General features: G+C 35.9%; 1 protein-coding gene across 1 annotated transcript in view; it reads left to right on the top strand.

The window, feature by feature from the left end:
* DEUP1 (deuterosome assembly protein 1) overlaps nt 1-26,381 on the top strand; it is a 103,774-nt gene that overhangs the window by 16,789 nt on the left and 60,604 nt on the right. The window contains exons 3-6 of the mRNA XM_060017233.1: nt 11,922-12,093; nt 13,490-13,585; nt 20,574-20,708; nt 25,609-25,722. Coding sequence (XP_059873216.1) covers nt 11,922-12,093; nt 13,490-13,585; nt 20,574-20,708; nt 25,609-25,722 — 517 coding nt within the window. The remainder of the gene's footprint in view (nt 1-11,921; nt 12,094-13,489; nt 13,586-20,573; nt 20,709-25,608; nt 25,723-26,381) is intronic.

Genomic DNA, 26,381 nt, shown 5'->3' with positions numbered 1-26,381 from the left:
GCTTTATAATATGTCCAGATTTGCTTTAGTTTCAACCTCTCCCATAGGCTTAAGAAAAGAAATATAAAAAAACAAACAAAAAAATCTAAGCTAATGCGTGTGTAAATATTTATTTACTATTAATTGTATCCTATGTTTGTATGTATTAATATGGAATCATTTTTCAGATAATTATTTATGCTTCTAGATGATTGTAGAAATCACCCTGAAGAAAGAGGGTTAGTGCTTGCTAACATTTCACTGTCTCCTTACCTCATTCGATCTGTGAACCAAGATGTTACTCAGAATGTGAATAATTATCATAGAAAAGTTTCAAGAAAAAGTTTATCTGTAATGTAGATCTTTAAACAGAATTTCCATTCCCTTTAGAACATAAAAAAAATGAGATTTTAAATTTGTATGTACCTAGAATTCTTATAAAACATTGATAGAGACTTGAAAGCTATGACATTGCATTTTCTTTCTATAAACATCTTTTTTTGATGATTATAATGAAGGCTTTAGAATAAGGCCTTTATAAGTACAGTTAAGCATGCTTTATTGGAATAGTGGGATTTACACCTCCTCCACATCCTAACATTAAGCTTATCACAAATGAGAGCAAAGAATGGACTGAATATGAGCCACCATCTCAAATATGCAATAAGAATAGGCATTGCAATGCTAGTATGTCAGCAAACACTCATGGTGACAGTAAATAACATTTTTTGGACAACAAAAAAAAGTGCTTGAGAAAAAGCTACTTTTAACTATAATTCAATAATTAATTTTGAACAAGGACAACCATGAAACTATGACCTAAAAATCATAAAGTGATAAATCTTTCATTTACTGTTTTAGGAGAGACAGTTGACTAAAGAGCAGGCTGACACCACAGACATGTCTACAAAAGTGAGTTCTAGGAGTTCTGCTGGAGTCTCTCTCATTTGATTCTAATTATGTTTCAGGTGTAGTACAGAATGTGACGTGCAAATAGGATTTGTGAGCCACCACAGAAATGTTCAATTCTATTTATTTATTATTATTTTTGAAACTGAAAAAACAGTTTATCCATTTCTCCTACCTCCACCTCTTGCCTCTGGCCACCACCAATCTGTCACCTGTATCTATGAGTTTGGTTTATATATACATATATCTTATATATATATATATATCTTAGACTCCACATATAAGAGAGTACATATGGTATTTGTCTTTCAGTGTCTGACTTATTTCACTTAGCATAATACCCTCAGGGTTCATCCATGTTATTGCAAATGGCAAGATATCACTCTTTTATGTGGCTGAATAATATTCCATTGTGTGTGTGTGTGTCTATACACACACACACATATACATACATGTACCACATCTTCATCCATTTATCCATCAATGGACGTTTACTTTGTTTCCATAACTTGGCTATTGTTAAATAATGCTGTAATGAACATGGGGATGCATATATCTTTTCAAGTTAGTGTTTTCATTTTCTTCAGATAAATGCCCAGAGGTGTAATTGCTAGATTGTATGGTAGTTCTAGTTTTAATTTTTTGAGGAAACTTCATACTTTTTTCCATAAAAACTGTACCAATTTACATTCCCACCAACAGTGTACAAGTGTTCTCTCTTCTCCACATCCTTGCCAACACTTTATATTTCTAGTCATTTTGTTAATAGCCATTCTGACAGGTGTGAGGTGATATCTCATTGTGGGGTTTTTTTGCATTATGTTTAATGATTAGTGATGTAGATTAATGATAAAGAGCATTTTTCATGTGTCTTTTGGACATGTGTATGTCTTTTTTGGAAAAATGTTTATTCAGATCTGCTTTTTTTTTTGCGGTATGGGGGCCTCTCACTGTTGTGGCCTCTCCCGTTGTGGAGCACAGGCTCCAGACGTGCAGGCTCAGTGGCCATGGCTCACGGGCCCAGCCGCTCCGTGGCATGTGGGATCTTCCCGGACCGGGGCACGAACCCGTGTCCCCTGCATCGGCAGGCGGACTCTCAACCAATGCACCACCAGGGAAGCCCCAGATCTGCTCATTTATTAATCATATTTTTTTGTATTGAGTTGTATTAGTTGTTTATATATTTTGGATATTTGCAAATGTTTTCTCCATTTTCATTTTGTCAATGATTTCCTTTGCTATGCAGAAACTTTTTAGTTTGATGTAGTCCCACTGGTTTATTTTTGCTTTTGTTCCTTGTACTTTTGGTGTGAGAATCAAAAAATCATCGTCAAGGCATAATGTCAAAGAGCTTTACCACCTGTTTTCTTCTAGGAATTTTATAATTTCGGGTCTTACACTCCAGTCTTTAATCCATTCTGAATTAATATTTGTGTATAGTGTAAAAGTATTAGTCCAGTTTCAATCTTCTGCATGTGGCTGTCCAATTTTCCCAAAACCATTTATAGAAAAGACTGTCCTTTCCCCACTGTGTATTCTTGGCTTCTTTGTCATCAATTATTTAGCCATATATGCTTGGGTTTATTTCTGGGCTCTTTATTTTGTTCCTTTGATCTGTGTGTCTGCTTTTCTCTGAATATCATACTGTTTAAATTACTATAGCTTGTAATGTAGTTTGAAATTAGAGAGTGTGATACCTTCAGCTTTGTTCTTTCTCAAGATTGCTTTGGCTATTTGGGGTCTTCTATGGTTTCATACAAATTTTAGGATTATTTGTTCTATTTCTGTGAAAAATTCCATTGGGATAGGGATTTTGATAGGGATTGCATTGAATCTGTAGATTGATTTGGGTGGTATGGACATTTTAACAATATTAATTCTTCCAATCCATGAGCATGGAATATCTGTCTATTTATTTGTATTGTTTTCAATTTCTTTAATGTCTTGTAGTTTTCAATATACAGGTCTTCCAACTCCTTGGTTAAATTTATTGCTAGGTATTTTATTCTTTTTTGATGCAATTGTAAATGGGATTGTTTGCTTAATTTCTCTTTCTGATAGTTCATTATTAGTTTATTTAAATACAACAGATTTTTGTATATTGATGTTGTATCCTACAACTTTACTGAATTTATTTATTAGTTTTTAACAGTTTTTTGATGGAGTCTTTATACTATATATATATATATATATATATATATATATACACATATATTGACAGTTTTACTTCTTCCTTTCCAATTTGGATGCCTTTTATTTCTTTTTCTTGCCCAATTACTCTGGCTAGGACTTCCAATGCTAAATTTAATAAAAGTGGTAAGAGTAGGTATCCTTTTCTTGTTCCTGATCTTAGAAGAAAAACTCAGCTTTTCACCATTCAGTATGATGTAGGCGTGTCACATATGGCCTTTATTATGTTGAAGTACTTTTGTATGTCCCCTCTGTACCCACTTTATTGAGGGGTTTTGTCATAATGGATGTTGAATTTTGTCAAATGCTTTTTCTGCATCTATTGATATGATCATATGATTTTTATCCTTTATTTTATCTATGTGACATATCACAGTGACTGATTTGTGGTTGTTGAATCATCCTTGCATCCCTAGAATAAATCCCACTTGATCGTAGTGTATGCCTGTTGAATTTGGTTTGCTAATATTTTGTTGAGGATTTTGCATTTGTGTTCACCAGGTAATTTTCTTTTCTTGTGACATTCTCGTCCGGGTTCAGTATCAAGGTAATGCTGGCCTCATAAAATGAGTTTGGAAGAGTTCCCTTCTCCTTTTTTTTGGAAGAGTTTGAAAAGGATTGGTATTAATTCTTTGAATGTTTGGTAAAATTCACCAGTGAAGCCATCTGGTTCTGGACTTTTGTTTGTTGAGAGGTTTTTGATTATTGATTCAATCTCTTTACTAGCAGTCAGTCTGTTTAGATTTTTTATTTCATTATGATTCAGTCTTGGTAGATTGTATACTTCTAGGAATTTATCCATTTCTTCTAGATTGTCCAATTTGTTAGTGTATAATTTTTCATAGTAGTCTCTTATGATCTGTTTATTTCTGTGGTATCAGTTATAATATCTCCTCTTTCATTTCTGATTTTGAGTCCTCTCTTTTTTTCTTGGTGAGTCTAGCTAGAGGTTTGTCAATTTTATTTATCTTTTTCACAGAACAAGCTTAGTTTCACTGATCTTTTTTTATTGTCTTTTTAATCTCTATTTCATTTACTTCTTTAATCTTTTTATTTCCTTCCTTCTACTAACTTTGGGTTTTGTTTGTTCTTTTTCTAGTTCCTTGAGGTGTAAAGTTAGATTGTTTATTTGAGACTTTTTTTTTCTTGAGGTAGGTATTTATAGCTAAAACTTCCCTCTTAGGACTACTTTTGCTGCATTCTATAAATTTTGTATGTTACATACCCATTTTCATTTGTCTCAAGGTATTTTTTACTATCTCTCTTTATTTCGTCTTTGAACCTTTGGTTATTCAGTAGCATTTCGTTTAATATCCACACATTTGTGAATTTTCCAGTTTCCTTGTATAATAAATTTATAGTTTCATAACACTGTGGTCAGAAAAGTTGCTTGATATGACTTCAGTCCTTTTAAATTTAGTAAGACTTGTTTTGTGACCTAACATATGATCCATGTACACTTGAGAAGACTGTGTTTTTGTTGCTTTTGGATAGAGTATTTTATAAATATCTATTAAGTCCATCTGGTCTAATGTGTTGTTTAAAGGCTGATGTTTTTTAATTGATTATCTGTCTGGATGATCTATCCATTAATGTAAGTGGAGTATTATAGTGTCCTACTATTAGTGTATTGCTGTCTATTTCTCCCTTTAGGTCTGTTAATATTTGCTTTATATATTTAGGTGCTCCTACGTTGCGTGTGTAAATATTTACAAATGTTATATCTTCTTGTTGGATTGACTTCTTTATCATTATACAATGCCCTTTTTTGTCTCTGTTACAGTCTTTGTTTTAAAGTCTATTTTGTCTGATAAAAGTATAGCTACTCCAACTTTTTTTTCAGTTTCCATTTGTATGAGATACCTTTTTGCATCCGTTCACTTTCAGTCTATGTGTGTTCTTACATCCTAAATGAGTCTCTTGTAGGCAGCATGTAGATGGGCCTTATTTTCTTATCTGTTCAGCCACTCTGTGTCTTTTGATTGGAGAATTTAGTCCATTTACATTTAAAGTAATTAGTTTTTTTAATTTTAAAAATTATTTTTATTTATTATTTATTCATTTTGCCTGTGCTGGGTCTCAGTTGTGGCATGTGGACTTCTTGGCTGTGACATTCAGACTCTTAGTTATGGCATGAGGGCTTCTTAGTTGCAGCATGTGGCTTCTTAGTTGTGGCGTGCGGACTCTTAGTTGCAGCATGTGAACTCTTAGTTGTGACATGCATGTGGGATCTAGTTCCCTGACCAGGGATGGAATCCAGGCCCCTGTGTTCGGAGTGTGGAGTCTTACCCACTGGACCACCAGGAAAGTCCCTAAAGTAATTATTAATAGCTGTGCACTTACTGCCATTTTGTTAATTGTTTTCTAGCTGTTTTTACAGTTCCTCTCTGTTCCTTTCTTCTTCTCTTCCTCTCTTCCTTTGTGATTTGATGACTTTTTTTAGTGGTATGCTTATATTCCTTTATCTTTTGGGTATTTACTATAGGTTGTTGCTTTGTGGTTACCATGAGGTTTACATGTAACAATTGCTATCTATAACAGTTGATATAAAGTTGCTAATAACTTAAGTTTGATACCATTGTAAAGCTCAACATTCTTACTCTTCCCCTTGCTGCATTTAATGTTTTTGATGTCACATTTTACATCTTTTCATCTTGTATATCCCTTAATTGTTGTAATCATAGTTATTTTTACTACCTGTTTTTGAATCTTCTTACTAGCTTTATAAGTGATTAACTCACTACCTTTACTATATATTTATCTTTCCAGTGAGATTTATTCTTTCATATGTGTTCTTGTTATTAATCAGTGCCCTTTCTTTTCAGCTTCAAGAAGTTCCTTTAACATTTCCTGTCAGGCCAATTTAGTGGTGATTAACTCCTTTAGCTTTTGCTTTTCTGGAAAATTCTTTATATCTTTCCTGAATGATAACTTTGCTGGTTAGAATAGTCTTGGTTGAAAATTTTTTTCTTTCACCACTTTGAATATATTGTGTCACTATACATTTAGTAGAACTAAATAATAGTAATATAACTAAGACAGATAGTATGTTAATACATTTTTAAAATGAGTTTTATTAGAATATTTTGAAAAAGGTAAGACCTGATAAGATTGCTCATCAGCCTTTTGGAAACTCATTTTCTTAGGCTTGTCCATGTTGCATGAAATAGTGTCCTCTTTATTTTTTCTCCCTGCTTCCCTTCCTCTCTCCCTCCCCTTTCTCTGTGATGACTTCTATATTTGTTTTTTAAGGCAAAGCCCCTCTTCTCTCTCCCAAGGTGAAGATCCATTTCTGTCAGACATCTCTCATGTCCTAAACTGAACTCATTCTTTTTTTATTTAAATAGACCTGTTATCCCCTTCTGTTTTCCAGACTGGTGATGTATATTAGTGCCCCTTTCTGTTTTCCCCTTCTGTTTTCCAGACTGGTGATGTATATTAGTGCCCCTTTCACTTTTAAAATTGTCCTGGGTTGGATAACAAATCATGTGGTCACCATAGTTATCTGTCTGATGAAGGTCTGCCTTTTAAGAATCAGCACCTGGGCTTCCCTGGTGATGCAGTGGTTGAGAGTCCGCCTGCCGATGCAGGGGACACGGGTTCGTGCCCCGGTCTGGGAAGATCCCACATGCCGCGGAGTGGCTGGGCCCGTGAGCCATGGTCGCTGAGCCTGCGCGTCCGGAGCCTGTGCTCTGCAATGGGAGAGACCACAACAGTGAGAGGCCTGTCTATCACAAAAAAAAAAAAAAAAAAAAAAAAAGAATCAGCACCTAAGCCCATTGTTAAAGGACTTTGGGGTGACATATATTACATGTATCTTACTCTAGCCCCTTTTACTCTGAATGACTCTCTCCACATTCCATTCCCCTGCCCTTTCCCAACACACTTGCCACTACTGCCTCCATTTACAACACCAGCTTTCTAGTTTGCTCTCTCTTCATCTCCAAATAATGATGTCCTGATATTTTAACTCTAGGACCCCCAGACTGATATGTTACCCTGCAAGTCTCAATGTGCCCCCTCCTTTCTGGCTTAATGCATTCAGACTGCTGTCCTGACCTCAGGATCTTTCTCTTGTGAATTGCTCCCAAGGATAAACCCAATAGTTAGGGCGGGGGTTTACATGTCTTAAGTAGTGTTATCCAGCACAATCCAACCAGTCTCCAATGCTGAAAGATTCAGAGAACTTTTTTTTTCTTTTTTAGCTCCTCAGTCAACTTTTCTAAACTTGGAATAATAAGGTCTACTTTATGGGATGTTATGAGGATTCATGACAGGAAGTACAGGAAAGTAATTAGCATAGTGTTAGTCAGCATTTGACTAAAGGAAGAAATAAAAATATAAATGATGTACTGTCCAGTTATGGAGGAGGCTAAACTAAGCCTTTTGTATTTTATTTTAAAGTTCACTAGATTTTGGAACAGATATTGATACTGAGACAGCTGAACTGCTATTAATTATCTCTGAGAAACTGAAGAAGGGAAAATATACTACAAGATTAGACAATTGACTTTCAAAAGGGAGTATTAAATATGACCAAAAGCTGAATTTGATGTAAAAGTGTGTTTGACTGAATCTTAGGTAAGACTCTGGAAAAGATTATCAGTGGTTTGTGAGCATCCAGAAGAGGAAGCAGTGGCCACCAGGACTCAGCGTGGATGCGCCTGGACCACTGCATGCTAGACCAGCCTTGCTTCAAAGTGCAAATATGCTGGTACATCAGAGAACATATAGACAGAGATGTACTTGGGCTTTGGCATATTTTATAGGGCTTTTCACCACATATTTTGTGGGGGAAAAAAGTAAGGTTAATTAAGTGGATTAACATCTGATTATAATAAAAGAAATAATCAACAGATCACTGTGACCCTGAAGGGCTTGATAATGGAAGGCCAGAGGGCTCTGTCCTGTCTCCTGTCCTTTATGACATTTAACAATCACTTGAATGAAAAAAAACTGTATATGTAAAACAAGTAATGCTTATCAAATCTGCTGTTGACACAAAATTGGGAGGTATAGTGAATATATTCTCTGACAGTACCAGGATCACAAAGTATATGTTCAGGTGTTACCTCTTTTCAGGAAGGCTTCTGTGATAGTCCACGCTGTCCAATACCCAAGGGGTATTCGGGCCCCTCCTTTCTGTTCCCAAAAGAACTGTATGTATTCATCAATCTGTTACTGTACCTGCCTGCCTTGCAAGTCTTCCTGTACACAGGCAGTTGGTCTTGTGTCTCTATCTTCCTAGTTCCTCTCACAGTGGGGAGAAGTCACCTGTGAATGTTTGCTTCCTTAAAGAATCAGTGATGACAACCTACATCGAGGCTGAAACTGTAACACTGAAATGTAATGAAAATAAATATAAATCCCTGCCCTTAGAGCATCCCCCAAAATGAAACAATCACAAGATAGTGAGTAGGTGGCTCTACTCATAGCATTCATGAAAAGGAAAAAGAGTGTTTAGCAAGAAAAAACTCGCCTTAAAAGTCATATGATATCACTGCTTTACCCTTCCCCCTCCCAAATTCAAAGCTAAGGTGATCTTCATCTGCTTGAATGAAAGTATGTATCACCTAAAACAAAGGATGTGAGAGTCCCTCTCTGAGCTAATTAGACCATACCTTGGGTACCATGTTAAAGTTCTGAACAATACATTTCAAGGAGGAAATCGACAAACAGGAAGGAACTTGTTCAGAGGAGAGCCGCCAGGATTATGAAGGTTCTGAAAATCTTAAAATAGTCATTCATTTCTTCAACTAATACACAGTTCAACAACTGTATATTAAGCATGTAGTATTTCCTAGACAGTATACTAGGTAGTGAATGGTAGAGAAAAAAAAAATCTCTACAAGCAATTGAAGGAAATAAAGATAACTTGTGAAAATAAACAAAGACCACCCAATAAGAACAAATGAAGGCTATTTATTCAAAGATTTCTATAAAAAGGGAGTCAGCTATCACTTGCATTTGGCAGACTCAAAGACAGGCAGGAGAGTGGGAAGGCTTAACAGTGAAAAACCAGAAGGCTTCAGGTATGCCTCAGCCCTAGGCTGTCGACATGGGGAAGCTAGAGGCAGGATCGTTAGAAGCAGGGCCTCCTATGTGATTGGTTTGGGGAACATATTTGCCTTTCTCTGGTTGGTCCTGAGTTGGAAGTGGAGGCAAAATTGGGGAAGCTGTCAGTCATTGACCAAGTCTTGACCATTCTAGGACTGTTGCTGCAAAGGTTTTGGGTCAGAATCCATTACCGTATATTCTGGCATTGTCTGTTAGTATGTTCAGTCTCAAATATTGAACATTGAAAAGACTCAGGGAGAATCTGGAGGTACACTGATAACTGTATTCAGCATATTGACAACTGTATTCAAGTATTTTATAGTCTACAGTGTTGAAAAGGCATTTGTTCTCAATGGTTACAATGGATCAAATTAGGACCAGTGGATGAAAAAGTTCTTCAGTATAAGAAAGAACTTTTAAAAACCCACTTCTGTCTAGATGCAATCTCAGACAGTGGTTACCTGCTAAAGGAAAAGTTCAGACCTAGGCTGGGTGACCTCTTGGCAGCGATATTACAAAACAGATCACAAACTTTGGCATGCACCAAGTGGCATGTACTTGATACCTTTGTTACTAATGCAGAATCTGGGCTCTGTCCTAGATTTGCTAAATCTGATCAGTGGGGTATGATAGATGATTCTCTCCAGAAACATTTGTGGAAGGTATGCAAACACTGAATGGGTAGTTGGACTAGATGACTTGTAAAAGCCCTTCCACCTTGAAGTCTAATATTCTGACTTTTGCATATCATAGTCATAACCAGGAAATAAACACTTTGTTCACTTATTTAACAATACCAATTGAGTAGCTCATATTATGCCACACTCTACTTTAGGCCTATATTTTAATTCTATTAGTATGGTACATTCCTATATGCCAAGGAGATAGTAATGGAAAAAACTCGTTTGTTGACTCTTCAGAGATTTATTGAGCATCTGCTATGTGCTGGAGCACTGTGCTAAGCCTTGGGGAGATGGTGATGAACAAGACTGATGTAGTCCTTTTTCTTTCAGAGCTTACACCAGCAGAAAAAAATAGACAAAATGTATTTACAGTAAAGGGTGATACATGTTGTTATGAAATAAAAATGGTGTGAAAACCATTCTTTTCGTTCTGTTTTTTTTCCCCCACATCAGAACTCCAACCAAAATCCAATCAAGTTTTTTATAGACGAACTAGTATTTCCTTTCCTCAGACTTGTTTTAGGTTTTAAATAAAAATTGAGAGCCTTTGGGCCTTAGCCCAGGAATGTTAGAAGACTTAAGAATGGCGTTTTGTACTTAAAACCTCTGTGGTGTCAAAACTGGTGAATCTGCTGTTGAATAAGCCAATCAAAGGGACATCTCTTGTTCAGGATGATTCTGGGTACTTGAGAAAGGGATTCTGGAAATTCTGAGTTCTTTGAGTTCAAATACCTATTTCTAAACCTATTGCAACAGAGCTAATTTGTACTACATTTTTCAAGCAAGTTCTTATGCAAAACACCATGTCTTTTGCTGTGTGGTATACAGGAAGGAGCTTAATTAAGATGGGAAGCAGCCGTCTAAGATCTAGTTCTGGCTCTTCCATTAATTAATGTGTGACCTTGATGTCGCTGGGCTTCAGTTTTTTAAAAATGCTAAATGATCCTTAATTAGCCCTAAAATTCTGATTTGGTGAAACTAAATGGAGGAAATGATGTCTTTTACACCTGCCTCTCCTGCCTTCCTCCCAGCTACGCAAATATATTGGAAGCCCTATCAGCACCATTGAATGGATACTGAAGTAACTTGCTTTTCTCATCTGGACATTTGTGTGTTCTTTAAGCTGAAGTCTGAGGCCTCAACATCTACCTGCTTATCCAGGCTGAATGACTGGATTTATACCAGGTCCTTGCGGAATGCTTCAGCTTCTATGAAGGAGAACCCTGCCCTGGGAGCACTTAGCAATCTCTCCAACTCTCGGTCTCTATAATTCTAGTTATCATCAAGCGTCTTGTTTCAAACACAGTAGACCTTCCTAGACTCAAAATATTACCACTTTTCTGACTAATAGTATCCCCATTGTCTAAAATCTTACATTACTCTGCCCACACCTGCCCACTTAGATTCCTTCCAAAGAGATACCACCAGCCAGATCACACCAAGTTTCTCTCCCGAAGGAGCAGCAGTGTAGCCCAGATAGTACATTTGAATCTGGTCCTACCTAGCCTGGGCTTGTTCCTCTCTCCCTGGCAGGCACAATTGAAGCCCCAGCTGACCTGCCGTCAAACCTCCTCAACTTATGATAAGCACATAGGTATATGTATATTTACATGTAAGAGCATGGAATCATTTTTCATAATTAGAATTTTCCTTTGAATCAGCCAACTCTAAAATTAATTAATTTATTTATTATTTTTAAACTAACTTTCTTTATTGTGACCTTATTTCTGATGTAATCCACACAATATTTTTTCATTTTAGGACTCCCTTGTCTAAGTCAAAACTTTTGGGTCAGGGAGATCCATGCATTACCACCAGTACATAAGAGAAATGCAGGCAGTGACTTTATCAATATATTGCATTATATTATGGCAGCAACTGTACTTTTTAAAATGCCTTTGAAAAGTATGTACACTGTTAGCTCTGAAATTAGCTTTTAGTTTTAATTTAAAACGTTAACCTCTGGTTTTCGGAATTCTTCCTATTTAAATAATTGAACAATTTGAGGAAATAATGATCAAGCTATTCAAAGCAAGACCGTAATTTTTCTTGTTCTCACATTTCACTCTTTTTAAATGTATTTTACTTTTCTACAATTGCCAGAGTTTCTCCTTGTGAGGCTGAGCTTCAGGAATTAATGGAACAGATTGACATCATGGTAAACAACAAAAAACTGGATTGGGAAAGGAAGATGCGGGCTCTGGAGACACGATTAGATCTTCGGGATCAAGAGTTGGCAAGTGCACAAACTTGTTTAGAACAGAAAGGTCAAGAGGTACTGCAGAGATGTGTTAATAAATTGTTAATTCCTCAGACTGTTATAAATAGTATTTGTCCTGTCCAAATATATTTTTCATTACACATACTTTTTATCAGGCATCAGCAATAGTATTTATAGCTTGAAATTCTGTCACAGTGTGCTAAATGTATTCTATCAAATAAGCGGCAAACAGAGCTTAAACTGGTAGTAATTTGCCAATGCAGACAGAAATAGAGTCTAGTCAATGTCATCTAGGAAAGTGAACAAACATTCAATATGTATGTGAAATAAATGCTGTTTGCAAGCAAAGATGTCCGTGCCTTTGCTGCTGTAGAAACAAAGTAGTCAACAAAGCTGTACCTTTGGATGAGGCAGAGTTCAGGAGCATTTGCCTTTTCTCATCTGCTAGAAAAATCTTTCCTAAAAGAAGTAAAAGGTAAAGCCTTGATTGCAGAACAAGAGAGAAAACAGTTTGGTGAAGGGAGTGTGTGTGTACCTGGGCGCCCACTTGGGAGGAATGCCCTGGGCCCCGGTGAAGGTGCTTGTGGCCAAGCTGGTGATGGTAGAAGGTGGTCTGAGTGCTCTCGGGCCTGCAGAGGAGTTCAGGAAAGGCATACGCTTCACCTGATGTGGACTTTCATGTCTGTGAATTTTTCTTTGGGGTGAGGCATAAGAAACATGTTTACTGATCACATGCTAATAACTAAAACATCAAGTCAACTTGTTCAGTGGCCGTTTTTCTACCTCTAATGGCCTCTCAATGGAACTTAGTTTTTTGTCATGGTTAACTAAGTTAATGTTTGGCCTAGTTAGTTATCAATAGAGGCAGGTCATAAGACCTGACATATGGAAGGGACTATTTTCTCATTTTTGTACCTGTCACAATACAGATGTGCGAGCAGGGGCCTCGCCTACTTTTTAAGCAGACAAATTCTGTAAGCCAAATCCCTAAGAACTCCTCTTAGACATTTTTCTTTTTCTTTTTAATTTGTTAGTCCTTATAAAAATGTAACAATTATTCCACAACACCACTAAAACAGAGCTCCCATTGAAGGTAGTAGCACCTAAAATAAAGGCTGAAGTGTGTCTGCAGGGGTTCTGCCCCAGGAATGATGACATAAGCCTCCCAAAAAGATAATGCGAAGTAAATTTTAAATCTTGCTTTAGAATGTGCCAGCGAGAAGGATCTTTTGTCAAACATCCATACCATACTGTCTTAATGTGTACCCAGTGGAATAGTGCTAGCTACATTTGGTTTCTGTGAATTTAATTATTAATAACTATTCTAAGAACCACAGTACAAATATTTATTCTTGGTACAGCAGTTTTATTTGAACTGTACTCCTCTTTTGTACATTTTCTGATTTTGTCAGGCAAAATTTAGAAAAATTAAATTTTATTCTTAATTCAGGTGGGGTTACTTAGACAGAAGTTGGACAGTTTGGAAAAATGTAACTTAGCAATGACTCAGAATTACGAAGGACAACTACAAACCCTAAAAGCTCAAGTAAGGAAACTTATTCCAATTTAATATTATATGTTTTGGTATATGTTTTGACCTATAAAATTGTGTTAATTTTGTTAAAATGAATTATTTTTAGTACAAGCAAAAGTTCTAGTATTTCAACTACAGGTTATATGTTTGGCCCTGTCTTTCATTGTTTATGTGTATTGATTTTGTCTCTTATTAGATTGTCAGCTCTGTATCCCTTTAACTCTTAGCACAGTGCTAGACTAATGGCTTTCTATTTATCAAGTGATTAGTAGGTTAATTATATCATGATAATTAGCTTTGTGAACAACAACAACAAAGTATTATCTTTTGTAGTCACTACTTCCTAATAGGGGTGTCCTTTCTTCTATGGCAATTTAAAATATGGAGGTTTGCTATTATGAAATAGATATTTGAAAGAACAAAACTGGTCTTTATTGCTATATTACTGGTAGGGCTGTTTCATAAATGAGAGGGCTTCTGCATATATGATGAGAGGGATACTGATTTCTTTCTGATTTATCCCTATATTATACTCCCCACTGTGCTAGGAAGCAAAAAGTCTTCTCTTTCTTCCCACAGGTGACACATAGGGCAATAAGCATCTGAGCATCTCAGGTCTCATAGGTACTGTATCCTTGCTTCACTTAGTAAATTAATCAATGGGAAATATGGTTTGATTATGAATTTTACTTTACAACCAGCTTTCTCTGGAGTGCAGAGATTTCACAGATGATAATATAGTTAAAAGAGCCCAAAGAAGTTAAAGTTCCTCCTTATGTACCTTTTTAGGGAGGTGATCAGCCATTACAATAGGAATATGAAGCATTTGATTCCACTTAATGGGTATGATCTTACAAGACTAGCTCTTAAGTCTACCTAGATATTTTGCCTGCAATTTAAATAGCTGCTGCTAGATGGTAGCTTGAATTACAAAACTTTATATGGGTTTTCCTAGTTAAGACTCTAAGCATTTAACACTTAAGTCAATCAACCTTACTTTTTCTATAAAGATGAAGCTCTAACATAGCAACATAAATATTGAATCACTATAATTTTTCAGTATAAACAAAGGGATCACAACCTGGAATAAGTTTGAAAAAATACAGAAATCTAGATACAAGTTAAGTACCATCTCTAAATTATATTTAACGAGTTCAGCCGTAGCTTACCAGATCTTTAATTTCTGGATTTTTTTTTCATGTCTGTTGTTAAAAAGTTTTGGGCTTGTTTACAGGCACTGAGCAGTCATTTAATATATGAATCCTTGCCATTTGATGCTTTGCAGCTCTATTTTATTACTCAGCTGCCAGCTAGCCAACAAATGTCTTTACGGCAATTTTCACAAAAATTTGTTCTGTGTACTAACACTGAGAGCTTAGGAAATGCTATTTACTCTTCCTCTTCTCCTGGACATTCACAGTGCATAGTAGCGTATTACAGGCTGTGAGAAGTCTTGCTTTAAAAACATCCATTTAGCCTTTTTAATCCATCATTTTTCAAACATATTTGACCATGGAACCCTTTTGTTTTTTAAACTAAAACCAACTAACACCATTGCACAGCTACAATGTAAACACCATAAACAGGTATTTCATAGAATACACTTTGGAAACACTACATTGTTGTTGAGAGAACAGCCATATGCTTCCGCTGCAGTTTTCTGCCTCTCTTTTCTTCTCTGGTTAAAAGAAAGGAAAGGAGAGAGTTAGGGGGGGAAGGCAGAAGAGAAGGAAGAGGAAAGGAGGGAAAAAGAGAGAAAAAGAAAAGTACTATGTATTTGACTTGGTTTGCATAATAACTAGTAATATGTCATTTTTCTAACCAGAAAATGATATCTTGTGGCAAACATGCTTTTGTTGCTGCTGGCTCACTCTACTGCTTCTTTCTTTGAAATTCCTCATTTCTTTACAACCTTATTTTCCTAAAATTTCTTAAGGGTACATTTTACCACACTCTGCCTTAAAAAACTCAACTCTGTCAAAACTTCCTTGTAGAAATTGCTTCCTTTTATAAAATGGGATGTTTTCTTTTCCTTCTAACCATTATAAAACTATAATTATATATATATATTTGAGATTTCTACTTCTGGAAAGATGGAGTCAATGTACTTTCCCCTATTCTTCCTGCTAAATGGAACTAGAAATCCTGGGCATTATTTATAAAACAATAAGAAGACTCTGAGAAGTGGAGAGGAAAGACAGACCAACTAGGACCTTGAGACCCAAGGAACAACATGGTGGTGAGTTCCTGGAATTTCTTTTTACCTCTTATATCCCAGACTGGATAACAGAGAAGCCAGCAACCCAGACACTCCAGTGGGCACAATCAAACAAAAAGAGCCCCAAGGAAAGCCTGCTGCCTACAACTGAAAAACCAGAAGAACAGACAACCTACCAAGATTAAACACTTTTAGATAATAACTGCTTGACACTAGCCAAAGGCCACAGAATAAGACTATGGCTGCAAACCCACTTCACCAGCAGAGACTGAGTGGACAGCCTCGGTTCCACCCTTACTATCTATAATGAGGTAGCTCAGGCCCCAACCTGGATGGAGTCAGAGAAGACTGAGTGGAAATCCAGGAGTTTCATCGCCACGGGGTGTCAACAAGGCCCTCCCCAGCCCATGGTGTCAGTGGAGACCATGTGGAGAGCCTGGACTTCTCTGGCCATCTGGTGGTGATGAGGCAGCCCTCCTCCTCTTCTCTGGAATGGTATCCAAGGAAGCCTAATGAGGAGTCAGGACATTCACCACCTCTCCATAGTAACAGGGCTACGCCCCTCACTACAGCATCATTGAAGGCCGTGTGAGAAGCAGTAACAAGGCACCTATGCCCCTCCAATCAAGGTGTTGTCAGTGGAAAATGTGGGGAGGCTGAACTCTCACTCCCACTCAGCAGTAATGAGGAATACCTCCTCCCAGTTACCAGCTGAGGCCAAGTCAAGACCTGAACTTTCCCTGCCAGCTGACAGCAACGAGGCAGCATTCTATTTTTCCCTACTGGGATGTTGTCAGAAAAGGACTGCTAAAACACAATATTTAAATAAAATCTAGAGTCATGTAACACAATACCCAAAAATGGCCTCAGTTAAAAAATCGCTCATCACACCGAAGACAAGGAAGATCTCAACTTGAATGAGAATAGGCAATCAAGAGACACCAACACTGAGTTGATATAGGTGTTAGAATTATCTGACAAGGAGTTTAAAGCAGCTATTATAAAAATGCTTCAGTGAGCAATTACAAACATCCCTGAAACAAATTAAATTAGAACGTTTTAGCAAAGAAATAAAACTAAAGAGCAAGCAGTTAGAAATTTTATAACTGAAAAATACAATAACCAAACTAAAAAAATTCAATGGATAGGCTCAAAAGCAGAATGGAGAGGACAGAGGACATAATCAGTGAACTTGAACATAGCAAAATAGAAATTACCCAATCTGAATAACAGAGAGAAAACAGACTAAAAGAAAATGAACCTCAAGGACCTGTAGTATTATTACAAAAGGTTGCAAAATTGTATCATCAGAGTCCCAGAAAAGAGGAGAAAAAAGGGTAGGACTGAAAAAGTATTCAAAGAAGTAATGACTGAAAAGTTTCAAAACCTGGCAAAAGATGTAAATCTACAGATTCAAGAGGCTGTGTGACACTCAAATATGATAAATCCAAACAAATCTACACCAAGACACATCATGGTCAAAGTTCTGAAAACTAAGACAAAGTCTTGGAAACAGGAAGAGAGAAATAACACTTTGCCTATATAGAAAAGCCAATTCAGATAATGGATTTCTTATCAGAGACCACGGAGGGCAGAAGGAAGTGGAATGTTTTTCAACTGCTGAAAGAGAAAAAGTGTCAACCCAGAATTCCATGTTCAGAGAAAATATCCTTAAGAATCAAGAGGAAATTGAGAAATTCTCAAATGAAGGAAAACTAAGAGATTTTGTCAGTAATAGATCTGCTCTAAAAGGATAGCCAAAGGAAGTTCTCTTGGTAGAAAGGAAATGATAAAGACTTTTGAGACATCAGGAAGGAAGAAAAAAAATGGAAAAAGTGAAAACATGGGTAAATGCAATAGACTTTACTTCTCTTGAGTTTTCTATTGATAAATTGTTTGACAGCTGAAGCAAAAATTATAACAGTGTCTAAAGTGATTCTTAATGTATATTGAGAAATTTCTTAAAGACAATAATGTTAGAAATGGGTCATGGCAAAGGGACATAAAGAGAACTAAGATGCTGCACTTCACTTGAATTGGTAAAATGTTGACACCAGTAGATTGTAATAAGCTATGTATCTATAATATTACACCTAGAGCAATAACTAAAAATGCTATACAAAGAAATACATTCAAAAATACTATAGATAAATCAAAATGGAATTCTAAAAAATGTTCAAAGAACCTAGAGGAAGTCAGGAAAGCTAAAACAGAGAAAACAAAACCTGGATAACAAACAGAAAACAAAAAAAATGTCAGGCTTAAACCCTAACATACTAATAATTACATTAAATGAAAATGGTCTAAATACATGTGTTAAAAGATAGATTTACAGAGTAAATTTTAAAAATGACCAAACTATATGCTGTGTTCCAGAAACTCACTTCAAATATAACTACATATGTAAATTGAAAGTAAAAAATAGAAAAAACAAAAAAAGATAGAAAAATATATACCCTACAAATATTAATCAAAAGAAAGCAGAAGTGGTGCCAAAGTAATTCAATGGAGAAAAAATAGTCTTTTCAACAGTGACAGGACAACTGGATATCCACATGAAAAAGAATTAAGTTCAACCCTTACCATAGACAAAAATTAACTCAAAATGGATCAAAGACCTAAATATAAAAACTAAATCTGTAAAACTCTTAGAAGAAAACATCGGAGTAAATCCTCATGATTTTGGATTAGGCAATGGTTTCTTAGATTTGGCACCAAAAGCACAAGAAAAATTAGGTAAACTTGATTTCATGAAAATTTTAAAAACCTTTGTGCTTCAGAGCACACCAAAAGAAAGTGAAAAGACAACTGACAAAATGGGAGAAAACATTTGCAAATCATATATTTGATAAGGGACTAGTGTCCATAATTTAAAAAAAAAACTCTTACTAGTCAACAGTAAAAAGAAGACCAAATTTTAAAATAGGCATAGGTATAAATAGGCATTTCTCCAAAGGAGATATATAAATGACCAATAAGCACATGAAAAAGTGCTGAACATCATTAGTCATTAGGGAAATGCAAATCAAAACCATAATGAGATACCCCTTCACACCTGCTAATAGCTATAACCAAATGATAGATAACAGCAAATGTTGGTGAGGATATGGAGAAATTGGAACCCTATACATTACCACTGGAAATGAAAAATGGTGCAGCCACTTTGGAAAACTGTTTGGCAGTTCCTTAAAAAGTTAAATTTAGAGTTTCCATGTGACCCAGCTATTCTACTCCTAGGTATATACCCAAGAGAAATTAAAACATATATCCACACAAAAACTTGTACACAGATGTTCATAGTAGCATTTTTCCATAATATCCAAAAAGTGGAAATAATCCAAGTGTCCATCAATTGATGAATGGATAAACAAAATGTGGTATATCCATGCAATGAAATATTATTCAGCCATTAAAAGGAATGAAATATTGATACATGCTACAACATGGATGAACCTTGAAAACATTATGCTAAGTGAAAGAAACCAGACACAAAAGACTACATGTTGTATGACTCCATTAATATGAAATGATCAGAATAGGCAAATCTATAGAAACAGAAAGTAGATTAGATGTTGCCAGGCCTTGGGGAAGGAGGAAATGTGTAGTCCCTGTTAATAGATATAGGGTTTCTAACGGAGGTGATGAAAATATTCTGAAATTAGATAGTGTGATAGTTATACAACTATGAATATACTAGAAACCAATGAAGTATATACTCTAAAGGGTGAATTTTATAGTAGGTGAATTATATATCAATTTTAAAAACAATGTGAGAAGGAAAAAGGAAGCAGCAATGACTACATTACTGTCAGATAAAGTAGACACAATTGTTCACAGCTTTACTTATAATAGTCAAAAACTGGGAGCAACCAAAAACGTCTCAATACGTGAATGGTCAAACAAACTGTGGTTACATCCATACCATGGAATAATACTGAGCAATAAAAAGGAATGAACTATTGATACACTCATGCACATATTGTACTGACATCAATTTCCTGGGTTTGATACTGTACTATATAGTTCAATAAGGTGTAAATATTTGGGGAAACTGGATGAAGAGGACCCAGAACCTCTCTGTAATATCTTTGCAACTTCCTCTGAGTCTATACTTATTTCAAGATAAAAAATAAAAACAAAAAAACTTGTTAAGTTATTTAGAAATTTCCTATCAACAGATGTTGATAGACCATGACACTTATAATCAATTACTTGAAGGTAGAAGCAAGAAAAAAAATAATACAGAGTCTAAGTTATAACAAGAATTACTGGTAAGAAAAAGATCATATCAAGCTTGATATTTAATTTTACTTAAACTTATATCAACATGAATAAGTGTATGTTGTTTGTATCTTTTAAATTAAGTCCTCAGTTTTCTTAAATGGAGTATAAGTTGGTTATTTTATAGATTGAGTTACTGAAATTAAAATCGTCAACACAAGATGTCACTAAATAAAAATAAGAAAAAAAATTGGTTGTTTTAAATTTTGAGCCTTGCTATATATGGTTAAGACAAAACTGAACAAAACATTTTATCAAGTGAATCGCTGTTTAACTGTGCAGTTAATGAAGTTCCAAATTTACATGAAAGCTGAATTGTGTTCAGCTTCAATAATTTAGTTTTAATAACTAGTTCTATCTTCACTAATTGGAACATTTAAGCTTTACTGCATTTCCTAATCGTGACTTAAATTTTGAAAGCGGTACACAAGAAAAGAACTATCGTGAAATCGAGTTAGAAATAACCAATAGTAAAATGTTATCATTCTGTATTATTTACAGTTCTCCAAACTAACTAATAGCTTTGAAAAACTGAGATTACACCAGATGAAACAAAATAATTTTCGACAAAAAGAAGTACCACACGTCAAAGAAGAAATACCCTTTGAACTGAGCAATTTGAACCAGAAATTAGAGGTGAGCTATATTTTCTTAGTTTCTCCCTGTGTATTGAGATTGGTTTTTGTTGTTGCTGTTGAGGGCTATTTGTCTCTAGTGTACACAATGACATGTACCGCTGTGGTAACAAACTCCATTAGAAATCAACTTCTCATTGAATATATTTTCTTAGTGCACCTTCCCTTCAGGCACTTAGTGAATTAAAACATCACTTCGATTTATACATCTTTTATGTGTATCAGCATTTTTGGAGAGCAAAAAAAAAAGTTCAAAGGAACTGCAGATGTTGAGTGAAATTGAAGGACATCCCTGGGGTCACTTAAAGCGAGTGTCTAGTAAATCTTTTAATGGCTGTTTAACTATTAGGTACTTAAATCCCAAAGAAGCCTCATAGCAGTTTTCAGAACAGAGCTTGTAGTTTCAGGATCTTTTCTTTGAAGAGGTAGTGCCACTTCAATATAGCTACCCCATGTTACCCGGAACTTCTAAAATCTCAGTCCCTATAAAGGTTTACTATGGCATAGATACACTTATTTTAATGCCCTTAACTTTCCAACCTTGGAAAAAATAAACCAGCTCTTTTTCTTCCCTGTGCCCTTGAGCATTCCTGCTACTGGTCACATAACAGCAAATAGATTCTAGTATGAATCCCTGTTCTCTAACCTTAGCTAAATTCCCAGTGCTGCTCAATCATTGTTTTTTAATTGACCTCAAGTTGACCCCTATCATGTTATCCCAGTCATTTTTTTTTTCACTGTTCTCAAGCCCTAAACCCCAGCTTCTCCCACCGTCAGCCAATGATTTCAGTTTCTTCTACTTTGTTAATAGGTAATGGTTCTGTACTTCCCAATCACCCAGGTAGAAACCTCTTAGGAATCTTTGATCTGTTCCTTTCTCTTACTCTCATATTCCAGCCCAGATTTGCCCCTTTCCTTTGTCTAATGCCTCTTATCTCTGTCTTTCTCCTATCTAATTGTCCTTGCCCTGTTTCATACTTCTTCATCTTTATCATGACTCTTCTTGAGTCCTTCTCAAACTTTTCCTCCAAAATATTTTTAAGAGCAGGAAAAAAAAAAAATCTGGAATCACAGTCCTAAAACCAGCCTATTGCAAGAACTTTGTTGGAAGTCTTTGGTTTTAGTTTTTAAATTCCTGCAAATTTTATATTGTACTGAATAATAAATGTACCTTCTTTTAAATACAAAATTACTACCACTGAGTAAGGTTGACCCTCTAGGAAAATGCACTGTGTATAACTCCCTGGCTCTTGCAATGGTGTAACTCGACTGGCTTCTGAAATATTCTGGTCTCACAGAAGATGCCCAAAGATTGCGACATAATATACACGAGCTTTCACTGAAAATGCAGTTAAGTCACTGATGTTCCATTTGATTGACTTCTCATGGGGATTAGTGGGAGAATTACATTCATATAAATTGTTTGGACAAAGAAAAAGCCTTAAATTAAGTACTTTGTGTGTATACATTTTACATTTAGGGAGCTAAATATTTATATAAAATGTATCTCATGAAATTATAGTGGAAATTAGTAGCAAAGTATGACTTGATATGTTTGTACTTATACAAACATTTTTAAGCACACTATGTAGATACAGTTTAATCTACTTTATTACAGAAATGCTTCATGTACCTGTTTTTGCTTAGAAGCATCTGAAAAATTAATGTGTAGGAGATGGGCTGTTCCAGTTTTAGTCTACATCTAAGCATGTTTCTCCTTGGGGACAAACATTTATACACTGGTACAGCGATCGAGCAATGGGAAGCAGCTTGCTATAGTGGAAGAACCTGACAGTTTACAACTTGAAATAGGACCTGACTGACTCATTTATTTGCCCTGTGACCTTTAGACAAGCTGTTAACTTCACAGAGATTACAGTTTTCACCAATAAATGGGGGCTAAAAATATAAGTGACATTGTGGTTATGGAAGAAAAAAATATATGTGTGTGTATGTGTGTCTAGATGCACACTCAAGCATTTGGGGGTAAAAATACATGAAGTCTGGAAGTTGCCTTAAAATACTCCAACAAGAATGGGTGGAGCGATAGATGAAATGTAGATGGACTGAGTTGACAGTAGTTAAGCTGGGTGAAGGCTATATGGGAATTTGTTTTACTCTCTACTTTTATGTAAGTATGGACATTTTCATACTAAAAAGTTAAAACTATCTTGCAAGTGGAGGTTTGTAGAGTCCCTGATATACAGTAATCACTAAAGAAATGGTCATTCTACCTCTGAAGATTTCGTAGAGGGATTAAAAACTATATATAATAATATAGCTTCTGCTAGAAACTTTGATTTTAATGCCTCTGATCCACTCTCAAACTTAAAGACCCAGAAAAGGTTTCTAGCTGTGGAAAACGTACTCTAGAGGTTTAAGCAAGTGTACAGAGCCTCTGGAGCTGGAGCCTGGGCCAACACCTCCAGTCTCTACAAAATCCTCATAAAGCTTTTCTCTGTCTTTGCACGGCCCCATGACTGCTGGAGATATTGTGCTTACTTGTTTGCTGATCTTGATTTGTTTTCTTTTTTTTTTTTTTTTTTTTGCGTTATGTGGGCCTCTCACTGTTGTGGCCTCTCCCGTTGCGGAGCACAGGCTCCGGACGCGCAGGCTAGCAGCCATGGCTCACGGGCCCAGCCGCTCCGCGGCATGTGGGATCTTCCTGGACCAGGGCACGAACCCATGTCCCCTGCATCGGCAGGCGGACTCTCAACCACTGCGCCACCAGGGAAGCCCTGTTTGCTGATCTTGAAATCAGTACATCTGTAAGACCGGGGAAGCCAAGACTGTTATAAGGACCAGCCTATATGTTTGTGACACACATTTTTAGCCTTGTTTGGCCTCATTCTTGGCCTCATTTCTACCTGTTGTAGAATTTGTAAGGAAGTGAGGCTGATGTTCCTGCCTCCTCCTAAAGCATGCTGGGAAATATTTATTGTCAAGATTGAGATTGTTGGGTGTTAAGTATTAATATCATTGAAAGATATGAACTGTGCAAGTCAACCTTGCCCACATTTTGACTTCTGACTCCAAATACTCCTTTCTAAATTAAACAGCAATTTTTTAATCCACCTTGTACTGATTTGAAGTGTACCTAGTTTTGTAAATTTGTCACTATTTCTGAAGACCCTGTTTTCATGTACCTAATTTTAAATTGTCAAATGTCAGAATCAAAATCAATAACTTTAAATGAACTGTCTCCATTTATCTTAATAAATATGGTCTATTTATCAGGGTATTATTATATATTTAAAACAGGGTCTATCTATATTTCTCCATCTTTCTTACCACCACACAATTTCAGGTCACCTTTAATTACTATAAAAGCCTCCCAATTTATAGCCTTCTTTCACTGATTATTTTGGGACTTTTGGATTTATAAAATGAAGATTTCCCCAAATATTCTTTAAAATCATTTCTCTATAGAAAATATGAAATGCCATATTCTCATTTTAAGCAAGTTGTAGCTTTCATTCTCTAAATTAATATATTTATTTTCCAGCTAGCCAATCCAGTCATTTCAACCATCTTCAAAACATCGCCAATCTCTCTAGCCAAATGAACTCTTTTCCAATTGACATATTATTAGGGATGGCTAAGATAATCATGGCATCATCTGCATGGCTTTTATGTGGCACTATTATTGTACTAATAATTTACAATTATTTACATGTACATTTCCCTACTTTATTTTATATATAAATTGAATTTTTCTTTCAAAAATTTGTTTCTTTTAATCATGAAATATTTCCAAATTCTCCTCTCTCCACAGTACCTGCTGGACACTAATACTACTAATACTACAATTAATACTACTGAGCTGATAATTGGAAACATCAATGCATTCATGCCATGTATCTACATTCAGTAATATATCGCTATGGACTAAGTAGCTATAGAGTTTGTTTCCAACCACATTGTTTTCTTTGCAAAATTTAGTGAGAAATGTTTACATTTTTAGAAATATTAATACCATGCTTTTGTTTGTACATCCCTGTACGTGGTGCCTGGCACTTTGTCATGCACTGTGAGCAATACAAAAGTAATGAAATACATAGTCCTTACCCTTAAGTTGCTTACAGCCTGGACAGAAAGATGAGATATGATGGCCAGCCCTAGGCAAAATTGAGAAGCAGTGAAGTTTTCTCTGGGATTCCCAAAGCCACATTCTTTCCTCTTATAAATTTGTGAACAGATAACCAGGCTCCGTGAAGACACTACTTGAGCAAAACGGTGAAGAACTGAGAGCATGCTGTATCAAGTAGTTCTACCACTTCTTCCCCAGCTTAGCCCAGTTGGTACTGCCTAAAGGAGGCCTGAGATGGTTGTTCTGTCTGTTCTCAAGAATGGGTCAATCTTGGCTTCACCTGGGATAACAGTTTTGAAAGCCACAGGGGACAAAGTCACTAAATCAGTCCAAGCCCCACCCCCTCAAAAACAAGAGAGCAGGTTTGGTGACTGAGTGTAAAGAATGAAAGAAGGGAAAAAAACTTCTGGTGTCAGCTCAGGAAATAGAAAGGAAGTACTGGTTGATGCAAAAAATTGTTTGAAACTCCGCTATTTGTTATCAGTATTTGTTATAAAAATTTTTTTATATTTTTAACAAACAAAAATCCTTATTTTTAAAAAGATGCAGTAAAGGAACTATACTCCAATAAAAATTAAAAATAAAAATAAAGTAGCGGATTCAATTCCATACTTTCCTAGCAAAAATTAGAAGATATATCTATTACTAAATCCAAGATGAGTGATTTGATACTTTTTTGTTTTCCTAATGGGGAAAGAATGGATTTACTTTTTTTCTCAGAAGAAAGATGTACAAATGAAAGAAGCCCTGTTCATTGTGCTTTAAAATGAATAATTTTTTCAATTTATATTTCTCTCTCCACTTTTTAAAGGAATTTAGAGCAAAGTCAAGAGAATGGGACAAACAGGAGATACTATATCAGACTCATCTGGTTTCTTTAGATGCTCAACAAAAAGTATTATCTGAGAAGTGTAATCCATTTCAGGTACATTATCTAATACTATCCTCTAAATCAGAATAAATTAGAAGTTAAATACTATTACTCTCTTTACCATTCAGCATGTAATCCTTCTACAGATACAAATGCCAACTAAGGGAAAATAACCAGAGTAGGTCCAACACTGGGTAGAGTTACAAGTGCGTGAAATATCTGTAATGGTGACTTTAGTCTGTATGTCTCAGAAGGTGGTGCTATTAAAAGTCTCCATTGTTATTATGTCATTAAATAACATGTTTTTGCATGCCTATGAGCAAGTCATTTAGAAAGTCTTAAGATTGCTTGATCCTGGCACTCTAGAACCTTACAGCCTAGACACAGATAATACATGTACAGGTTTACAGATAATTAATGACAAGTGAATGAAAAGGATACAAATCCTTTTGGAGGTCGAAGGAGTACGAGAAAAATTTGGACTGACATAGTCAGGAAACATCCTCCAGCAGGGGTGGGACTAGGCCTGGGCCTAGAAGAAGAATGGCTATATTTTGAGACAAGAGAGAATGTATTCCAGGTGGTGGAAATAACATGAGCAAAGTCACTGAGGCAAGAGAGCAAAAGGCAAATTCAGGGAATGGAAAGTGGGCCAATTGGCTGGAAGTCCATGTGGGAGGTGAAGGGGCAGTAGGCGGGAGGGAAGGCTGGCG

The sequence above is a fragment of the Delphinus delphis genome, chromosome 8 (genome assembly GCF_949987515.2).
Source record: "Delphinus delphis chromosome 8, mDelDel1.2, whole genome shotgun sequence".
NCBI lineage: Eukaryota > Metazoa > Chordata > Mammalia > Artiodactyla > Delphinidae > Delphinus > Delphinus delphis.
The sequence above is the reverse complement of the archived record's forward strand: the minus strand, read 5'-3'. Positions and strand labels throughout refer to the sequence as shown.